At 40.1% G+C, this 10,789-nt stretch overlaps 1 protein-coding gene across 3 annotated transcripts in view; it reads left to right on the top strand.

The window, feature by feature from the left end:
- Positions 1-283: 283 nt before the first annotated feature.
- The window catches only part of PRMT2 (protein arginine methyltransferase 2), a 27,664-nt gene continuing 17,158 nt past the window's right edge, over positions 284-10,789 (top strand). For 2 of the 3 annotated variants that reach the window (XM_006758762.2, XM_015560684.1), the window contains exons 1-3: positions 292-687; positions 6,077-6,181; positions 6,849-7,031. In XM_006758762.2, the coding sequence (XP_006758825.1) occupies positions 649-687; positions 6,077-6,181; positions 6,849-7,031 (327 nt within the window). In that variant the 5' untranslated portion in view covers positions 292-648. Of the gene's footprint in view, positions 688-6,076; positions 6,182-6,848; positions 7,032-10,789 lie in introns of all 3 variants that reach the window. The other variant, XM_006758763.2, reaches the window with a different exon arrangement.

Raw genomic sequence — 10,789 nt, 5'->3', positions numbered from 1 at the left:
CAATGAAAATGTAACATATGTATATTAGTATTTGTAATGATAAACGTCACAAAATAATTATTAGGTCTTGATTGATAAGTGAGGCACGGACTTTAAACAGAATTGAAAAAAACAGCCTCAGTGTCTAATATGGACTACACTGGCCCTGGAAAAACAAGAATTGAGAACAAGAAGGAAAAGCCTTCGGAAGGTGCAGACCTTGGTTCCTGTGAGTGGGACTACTCGGAAGCCGCAGGTAGGGAAGTTAAATTGGAATGAAAGCCAACAGCATTCCAAGAAAGGGTTTTACAGCTCTATGTGTTCGTTCAACCCAGTGATGGGACAGAAACTGACAGGCTGCGTTTGGCCAATGGATACGATGAACACCTTGCAGACCGGTGAAGAAAACACACACTTCTTTGAAGTTCATAAGTTTTCAGTTGTTTTTGTAACGAATTGCATTTGTAAATTTTACCTCTGTTTCATTCTTTACACATAACACGTTTTATTTCCACGCGGTAGAGGATCTTTTCATGGACCTTAGAAGGGAGGTGAACTCAATTGTGCAATGTAACAAATCATTGTCTCATTCCCTCTGTTTTAAAGTAGAAATGGAGAGGAAAATGAAACATTAAAAGTGGCAGCTATGTGGCAGATCCTAAAAGAACTATGGCAACATCAGGTGACTGCCCCGGAAGTGAATCTCAGGTAATTTCAGTTCTGGTCTGTAAGAACCTGTACTTAAACACTGGGAACATTACAGAGAGCTGAGATCAGCCAGGAGTGATAGCGCTTTCCTTGGATTTAGGAAGTGGCCACCAACTATGGTGCGCTTACATGCAGGAAATGCAGTGTCTGTAAGGGGTACAGTTGACATTCTGAATTGGGCACTGTAAACATTTCCCACGAACCTAGGGTTCCATTTTTGGTACCGTGCTGGTAAAGCAAGCACATTTTTTTAGTTGTTAATAAAGTCTCAGGCATAGTATGTTAAAACAGGTCAGCTACATTAGAAAAGATTTGTGTACTCATACTGCTTTTTGCCTGGGGCACACATAGTTTCATTCAAGTTAGCAGTAAAAAAGTCACCTTAAATTTCAAGGAATATTGATTATGCAAAATTAAACACCAAATGAATTCTCTAATAAATAATGTTTATAAAGAAATTAATTTCAGGTTTGTGATGTCAAGTTTAACATTTTCTCCCTTGCATTCTAATGGTTGTTGTAATTTCATTAAGGTTAAAAAAAAGATTTTTATTGATTTTGAGAGAGAGAGAGAGAGAAGGAAGGAGGAAAGACAGAGAGAGAGAGAGAGAGGAAGAAACATCGGTTTGTTGTTCCACCTCTTTATGCATTCATGGTTGCTTATATGTTCCCTTACTGGGGATGGAATCTACAACCTTGGTGTATCAGGATGACAGTCTAACCAACTGAGCTGCCTGGTCAGGGCTTGGGTTTTTACATATAGGAATTTTATTTATACTTGGGTCATTTTATTTCTTAAAAGTAATAATAAAATATTTCAAAAATATTTTTATTGATTTCAGAGAGAGGAAGGTAGAGGGAGAGAGAGATAGAAACATCAATGATAAGAGAGACTCATTGATTAGATGCCTTCTGCACATCCCCTTCTGGGGATCGAGCCTGCAACCCTGACATGTGCCCTGGCAGAGAATTGAACCGGGACCTCCTGGTTCATGGATCCACACTCAACCACCGAGCCACACCGGCAGGCAATCATAAAATGTTTTAATTCCTTGTTGTCTCATTTTTCTTTTGAGAAATATAGAAAAATATTTGAGCATTTATAGAATAAGATTGCAAACATCAAGTACATATTGCTCAGAAGTGAAAATTTGTTAACGTTCTGTCATGTTTGCTTTAGAATACACACACACATACAGCACATAAAAGAAACCACAGATGAAGTTTGTTTCCCAACCTCAGGCCCAATCTTCCTTTGCCTTCAGAGTAGAAATGGAGAACTACTAAGAATTATGATTTGAATATTGTGCTTCTGCACCAGCTTTATACTTTTTATAACTTATCTTGGCATCTCTAGAATTTACCTAAATGGTGACATAGTCTGTGTGTCACCTTGCAGCTTGCTTTCCCCACTAATGTTACTTTGGGGGATTTGTTCTTAATGTGTGTATAGAAGTAGTTCAGTCTTTTAGGATGCTCCTGTAGTGTGTTCCTTATAAGAATGTATCACATTCATAAATATGTATATAGGTCTGTGTGTATTAGGTATGTGTGAATCCACGTCCTGCATGGTTCAAGGTTTGGGATCTGGAGAAGGGCCATGCGCAGATGACAGAGACGAGACAAGAAATAATAATTTGGAAATACTGGGGGGCCAGGTGGGAAGCCCAATGCAAGGGAAAGACTTCCCTTGTGCTCAGGCCTTGCCATCCTTTTATTCAGTGTGGGCTACACCTACAGCCCTTAGGCAGGCAATTTCCAGTAACAGACAGACTATCTTATCAGTAGGGATTTACATGACTATCTGGTCAGGAAGTTGCTTCAGTTACCATTGTCTCGACTGTGACTAAGCTGTCCGTGCATAGCTCTGACCTTTGCCAGGGCCCAAGGTTCACCAGTGTTCTGGGCTCCTAGTCCACATCTCTCTGCTAGTGAAGATAATGGGTGGCTTCCCACAGGTATGCATCCTATTTTATTTATTTCCCTTTTGTTAGACACTTGTTTTTCCAGTTCTTTTCTATTTCAAAAAGTGTTGCAGTGAACATCCTTCTACCTGTCTCCTTGTGCACATGTGCTCTAATAATGGCATTGCAGGATGGAAGGGATTGCATGTTTTCAGTTTTACTAGGTAATGATCAGTGGTCTGCCAGTAGACCACAGTGCGTGCTAACACTTGAGAGCATCAGACTTTTAAATTTTGGTCAGTCTGATGGGTTAGAAATGGTATCTTGTTATTTTAGTTTTCTGATTACTTGTGAGTCATGATTTGACTTACTGAAATATTGTCATTTAAGATAACATTGAAATTTATTTCAGTAATATTCATCCTAGTAATATAATAGCACCCTCCATTACAGAACAGATGCCTAATATACACAATTTGTGTTTTATCTCTTTTTTTTTTGCTTGATCAATCTTTTTAGGGTTTTATCAATTTTATCTTTTCGAAGAACCAGCTTGTGTTTGTTGACTTTCTCTTTGTTCATCTGTTCATTGATTTTAGCTTTTTATTTCCTTTAGTCTATTCTACTTGAGTTTAATTTTCTCTTTTTATAACATCTTGAGATGGAAACTAGGATCACTGATTTTAAACCTTTCTTCTTTAATGTATGTTTTAAAGCTATAACTTTTTTTAAAAAATATATTTTATTGATTTTTTACAGAGAGGAAGGGAGAGAGATAGAGAGCCAGAAACATCGATGAGAGAGATACATCGATCAGTTGCCTCCTGCATGAGCAGCTGCCTCTTGCACGCCTCCTACTGGGGATGTGCCTGCACCCAAGGTACATGCCCTTGGCCGGAATCGAACCTGGGACCTTTCAGTCCGCAGGCCTATGCTCTATCCACTGAGCCAAACCGGTTTCGGCAAAGCTATAACTTTTAATCTCTACTTTAGCTGCCCCTCACTCATTTAAATATGTTGTATTCCCATTATTGTTCCGTTAAAATACTTTCTAACATATCACAATGGAAATTAGAAAATTGCTGGGCATTTCTAGTAAAATACTGTTTTATTTCCAAACACTTATGAAGTTTTATTTATCTTTTATTTAATTTTGGTTTGATTATATGTTGTCAGAAAATATAACATACTTTGTAAATTTCCATTGTTTTGAAATTTATTCACGCCTGCTTTATGGCCTACTCATACAGGCTTTTTGGCTAATGTTCCATGTGCACTTGCAAAGAATACATATTCTGCAATTGTTGGGTGTAGTGTTTTACAAATGTCATTAAAGACAAATGGGTTATTAGTATTATTCATATCTCTATGTCCTTTCTGATTTTTTTTTGTTCTATCAGTTGCTGAGAGAGATGAGCTTTAGAAATCTTTGCTATGATTGTAGATTTGTCTGGTTTTTTTTTTGTTTATTTACTTTTGGATCTATCACTTTTTGCTTTATATATTTTGAATCTGTTATTTGGTGCATTCATTTGGATTAGTTTTTGTTTTCTAGATTAATTGGTCCTTTTATTTTTATGAAATCTGTCTCTTTTTACCTTTTAATACTTTCTGCCTTGTATCTATTTTGTCTTATATTAATATTGCTATACCAGCTTTCTTATGGTTAGTGTTTCCATGACACACATGCAAATATATACTTATATTTCCAACCTGTCTAATTCCTCATATTTAAAGTGTTTCTCCTATAGTGGTGTCTTTCTTCTTCTGTCAGATAACTTCTGCCCTTTACTTGGAGTATTGAGTCCATTAAAATTTAATGTAATGACTGGTATGATTAAGTCTACCATCTTGCTGTATTTTTTTTACGTTGCATTTTTTCTTTGTACCTTTCTCCATTTTTGCCTTCTTGTGGATTAGTAACATTTTTTTTTTTTCTGTAATTCTTTCTGATCTCTTCCATTAGCTTTTAAGCTGTATCATTTAAATATTATTTTAGTGGTTACTCAAGAAATTGCACTATGAATCTTTAACCTAGATCAGCCTTTTTTGGGACCACTTCACATTGTAAGAATCCTCCAAATTGGTTCTGTTTACCAGTCCCCATTTTTTGTGCTACTGTAACAATTTTACTTCTATATATGTTATAAATCCCACAATAAATTATATTGTTTCTTTATACTATCAAAATAGTAAAAAGGTGAAAAAAGTCTAAATGTTCAAAACTAGAAGATTGGATAAATAAGTTTTAAAAATTCATAGAATGGAATACTGTCTGATATTGAAATGTGTTTAGAAGTGTATTTAATAATGAAGGAAAATATTCAGAATTTAATAAGTGGAAAACATGTCACAAGACAGAATTGTTTGATCCCAATAAACACCCTGTGTGCATGTGTTTAAAGGTACACTTTAGATAAAAAGCCTGGAAGGATATAAATGTGTTAACTGTTTCTATCTCTAACCAGCGATGGAGATTACAGATGGTTTGAATCTTCCACTGTGAACTCCTGTGCTTTCAAAAGAGTCACAGGAAATTCACGGGAGTTACATTTACGTGTTGGAAAATTTGTTAAAAATGTACGTATTGGGCCGAAACCAGTTTGGCTCAGTGGATAGAGCGTCGGCTTGCGGACTGAAAGGTCCCAGGTTCGATTCCGGTCAAGGGCATGTACCTCGGTTGCGGGCACATCCCCAGTAGGAGATGTGCAGGAGGCAGCTGATCGATGTTTCTCTCTCATCGATGTTTCTAACTCTCTATCTCTCTCCCTTCCTCTCTGTAAAAAATCAATAAAATATATTTAAAAAAAAATAAAAATGTACGTATTGGGACTGAGTCGCTGCAGTGAGCTGGACAGCGGTTGGAGGTTCTGCCACCTTTGGCGCTGTCTTCCAGGCCAGCCCCTGGTGCTGCAAAGTGGAGCTGGGCAGCATGCAGGTCCCTGAGGTGTAAGGCCCTCCTCTGGGTCCTGAGCAGCATGTGTCAGGGGCAGTGCTGTCCAGTGAGGTGACACACCTGGTGCCAGGTCACCAGCTCCTTCCCTAGGCCTTCAGCGAGGCCCATGAGGCCCGTCCAGCTCTGTGTTCAAGCCCCGTGAGGTCCCCACAGTGCGACAGGCAGAGATGGGACTTCTTTCTCATGGGCCTGGGCATCACTTTCAGGTGGTCAGGCTTCATAGACACTAAAAATGCCTCTTTCTTGTTTCTCTCTTTGACGTTCTATTGAGGTTGCAGATCATTTTGTACTAGAGATAAGAGGTGAAGGTGGAGTACAGGTGAGACCCCTCAATTCTGCTATGGGGATCACCCAATTGTTTGATAAAAACTTGGGTCAGTTGAATCTTCATAAAACCATCCTTATAACCCAGAGCTCCTGAGAGTTGGAGCCAAGCCTCAGAGCTAAAGCTGGCCCAGAATTAAAAAAAGAAAGAAAGAAAGAAAGAGAACCCGTAATAATTTCCTTGTTCTCTCCTTGGCTTTGAGCAGGGGAGAGAAGAACCCGTGGAACACTGTGAACAGCACCTCCCAGGGGGTGTGCACCCCGAGGAGTTTGTGGCCATCGCGGACTATTCTGCCACCGATGAGACACAGGTAGCCGTGTGCGTCAGGTCCCTGCTCTGTGGATTCCAGCATGCTTGGAATCAGTGAAATGACAGAGGCGGTTTTTCAGAAAGTCATGCTAAAGTGAAAGAAGTGTTCAGATGCTTAGAGCCGCGTGAGGCCTGTGAGTGGTGGATCCTTCCTTCCCAGCCTAACGAATTGTGATCCCAAGCCTGCTGTGAAGGACACCTGTGTGAGGAATTGGGGAGGAGGTACCTGCTCCAGTTTCTGCTTGGCAGCCGTGATTAAGAACCTATCCTTGTTACTGAAAAGTAAGGCTATAAAGTAAAAACACCTACTTGAATAACAGGAATTTCCTAGCCTAAGCCTCCAGTCACATCATCGGCTATCCCAAAGCTGAGTAACAGTAGAGAGGCTGTTGAGAATTTCTGTCCTAAGCCATTTGAAAATGTTTAATCTTTCCTTTAAAAAAATACCAATTAAGCTGTGCTTTTCTTTCATGTAGATAGATTAGCCACAAAAATCTCTAAGTCCTGGCGCCATTTTCATAAGTTGTCACTTGGTATAATTACCTGTCGACTTCTTTTTGAAATGCTGGGATTTGGGCCCCAGGGAGAGGGGATTCATTACAAAGTCACAGTTGAAATGACAGCTACAAGTTTTTCTTGAATTTTCCCTTCTGCATATGTGTTTCCAGCTCAGTTTTCTGAGAGGAGAGAAAATTCTCATCCTGAGACAGACGACTGCTGACTGGTGGTGGGGCGAGCGCGCCGGTTACTGTGGGTACATTCCCGCGAACCACCTCGGGAAGGACCTGGAGGAGGGTGACCCCGAGGACACCTGGCAGGATGAGGAATACTTCGGCAGCTACGGGACCCTGGTATTGCTTTCCGATCGCCTGCTCCACTGGCCGCGCTCTAACTTGTCAAAATAATTTCTGGGCTTCCACTCATCTCAGTGAGAGCAGGGCTTGTTAGGCCACACCCTTTGATTCCACGCTCCTCAGTCTACCATCGTAGTGTGAAAGCAGCCCCCGAACATAAAGGAGCGAGCATGGCTGTATTTCAAGAAAACTTTATGACACGGAAATTAGAATTTCATATAATTTTTTAAAAAAATATATTTTATTGATTTTTTACAGAGAGGAATGGAAAGAGAGAGGTAGAAACATCGATGAGAGAGAAACATCAATCAGCTGCCTCCTGCACATCTCTTACTGGGGATGTGCCCGCAACCCAGGTACATGCCCTTGACCGGAATCGACCCTGGGACCTTTCAGTCCGCAAGCCGACACTCTATCCACTGAGCCAAACCGGTTTTGGCAAGAATTTCATATAATTTTTGTGTGTCATATTCTTGTTTTGATTTTAAAAAATCATTTAAAAATGTAAAAGCCATCCATAGCTTGCAGGACATACGCAAGCAGGTGGTGGGCTGGATTGGTCCATGGACTGTAGTGTTAGTTGACTCCTGGTTTAGGGATATTATCTGAGCAATGAGATTATGAACTTTCTCAGTATTTTAAAAAAGTTATCAATTTTACTTTAAAAAGAAAATACAAAAAAGATATACTGGGTATAGCAACAATAATAATAATACCTCTAAATAACTAACGTGTTAGTCTGTTTTTTTTTCAATATGGATAAAGACCCATAATCCTATGGTCCAGACAACCCCATTTATATTTTAAAACTAGATCAAAACTGATACTTGCAGATCGATTGTTAAAAACCTAATGTGGAGTGAAAGAAGGAAGACATCAAAGAACAGTTAACGTTTGATTCAGTTATATAAAGTTAAAAGGCATTGTTTATGATGAGTGTATGCAATAGCGAAACTCTGAAGGAGATCAGGGACCTGGTTGCTCTGAGGACCTGAAAGGTGCTGTGGGTCATCGGGGTCTCTGATCAGCAAGGCTGGGATGGGAACATTTGGGTGCTAGCAGTGTTCTGGTGTTGGTTGCTCTGTAACTGAATTTGATAAACTTTTTGTAGGTATGTCATATTTCACAATAAACAATGCTAAATTCAATGAAGAACTGTTGACATGTGTACAGTGATGTGGCACATAATGATGTTTCCGTCAGCGACGGGCCCCATATGTGATGGTGGTGTACCATGTGGCCTAGGTGTGCAGGGGGCTGTACCATCTAGGTTTGGGTTGGTGCGCTCTGTGATGTGCGTACAACAAAATTGCCCAACGATGCATTTCTCAGAAGGGATCCCACGCACGACTGCATGGTTAGAGCTTTCAGTCTCTTAGGAAAGACATAATGAAATCCAGAGTCTGAGTCCTCACCCGCACCCTGGAGAGGCCGCTGCACCTTGCGATTCCTCTCAGCTGCAGTGCCCATGCTTCCTCCAGGTCTAAGCTACATCAGTTTTAGTTTTTTAAACTTACAGAAAAGGAATATTCCACACACACCTTTCACTTTGCTCTTTCCACGTAGCTATGTTATTTTGAAGGTCTGTTCTTTATATCAGCTACAGAGCATTGTGTTGCTTATAAAAAGACCATGTTGGTAGACTGTGCTTAGTTAATGGCTTTTTATCATGACAAGCAGAGCTGTGATGGATGTCCTCCTACACGAATACCGCTAAACTTCGCTAGAATTTCCATTGGGTAAATTCATAGGGTGTGTGTATGTTTTTTACTTTGGTGGATTTTGCCAATTCGCCTTCCCACAAGATTTACTGATTGTACACCCACCAGTGGTGTGTGGATACTTATTTCACTACCACACAGCATCAAAGGGAAGCAATTTTTTAAAATTTAAAATTTAAATTCTTTATTGTTTAAAGTATTACATAAGTCTCCTTTTCCCCCCTTTGACCTCTCCCTGACTGCTCCTACCCCCCAGCACATGCCCTCACCGCCCCCTACTATCTGTGTCCATTGGTTTTGCTCATATGCATGTATACAAGTCCTTTGGTTGATCTCTTACCCCCTCATTCCCTGCCTTCCCTCATAGGTTGGACAGTCTGTTCAGTGCTACTATGACATTGATTCTATTTTTGTTCATCAGTTTATGTTGTTCATTATATTCCACAAATGAGTGAGATCATGTGGTATTTATCTTTCTCTGACGGGCTTATTTCGCTTAGCATAATGCTCTCTAGTTCCATCCATGCTGTTGCAAATGGTAAGAATTCCTTCTTTTCTATACCAGCGTAGTATTCTGTTGGGTAGATGTACCACAGTTTTCTAATCCACTCATCTGCTGATGGACACTTAGGCTGTTTCCAAATCTTAGCTATTGTAAATTGTACTGCTATGAACATAGGGTGCATACTAGTATATCCTTTGTGGTGTTTCTGTTTTCTTGGGATATATTCCTAGAAGTGGTATTACTGGGTTAGATAGAAGTTCCATTTTTAATTTTTTGAGAAAATGCCATACTGTTTTCCACAGTGGCTGCACCAGTCTGCATTCCCACCAGCAGTGCAAGAGGGTTCCTTTTTCTCCACATCCTCACCAGCACTTGTCGTTTGTTGATTTGTTGACGATAGCCATTCTGACAGGTGTGAGATGGTACCTCATTGTTGTTTTGATTTGCATCTCTCGGATGATGAGTGACTTTGAGCATGTTTTCATGTCTCTTGGCCTTCTGTATGTACTCTTTTGAAAAGTGTCTATTTAGGTCCTTTGCCCATTTTTTGATTGGATTGTTTATCTTCCTTTTGTTAGGTTGTATGAGTTCCCTGTAAATGTTGGAGATTAAACCCTTATCAGATATAACATTGGCAAATATGTTCTCCCATGCAGTGGACTTTCTTGTTGTTTTGTTGATGGTTTCTTTTGCTGTGCAGAACCTTTTTATTTTGATATAGTCCCATTTGTTTATTTTCTCCTTAGTTACCATTGCCCTAGAAACTGTATCGGTAAAGATGTTGCTACGACAAATAAGGGGGAGCAATTTTTTTAAAAAAAACTTTATTGTTGAAAGTATTACATATGTTCCCTCTGCCCCCTTGACCCCTCCAGGGAAACAATTTTTTATTTTAGAGGTTAAATATGGTATCATGCTTTTGATTTTCATTTTTAAAAGTGAGAATGATCAGCTTTTATATTTTATTAGAGGCCCAGTGCATGAAATTCGAGCATGGGTAGGGTCCCTAGGCCTGGCTGGAGATCAGGGCTGATCTGTTGGGCCACTGGTGGGGCGATTGGGGGGGCTCCTGCTGGCACCCGCCTTGGCCAGCCCCCCCCATTGGCCAGTCTGGTGCATCCCATTCGCTGGCCCCGCCCCCCACTACTGCCACTAGTTGCCTCCCTCTGCAGGGCAACCAGTGGGGCAATCAGGGCGGGGAGGTCTGGGGCCTGCGGGCTGGGGGCAGCTCCTGTGTTGAGCATCTGCCCTTTGGTGGTCAGTGTGTGTCATAGCAACTGGTCGTTCTGCCGTTCAGTTGATTTGCATATTAGGCTTTTATTATATAGGATTGGCCTTTTGTATTCCTTTTTGGGAAAACTTTCATACAATTTTCCCATTTCTCTTTTAATTTCTGTTGATTTAAATGTTAAATAAGCAGTTTAGCCTGTATTTATGTATTATACTTATCTCTTGCCAGTCTTTTCCCCCATGAAACTTTTTATCTTTATGTAGTCTAATTTGTCTTTCTTTTCTTTGTGAGTTTTAAA

Source organism: Myotis davidii, unplaced genomic scaffold (genome assembly GCF_000327345.1).
Source record: "Myotis davidii unplaced genomic scaffold, ASM32734v1 scaffold175, whole genome shotgun sequence".
Lineage (NCBI taxonomy): Eukaryota > Metazoa > Chordata > Mammalia > Chiroptera > Vespertilionidae > Myotis > Myotis davidii.
This window is presented reverse-complemented; position numbering and strand designations above follow the sequence as displayed.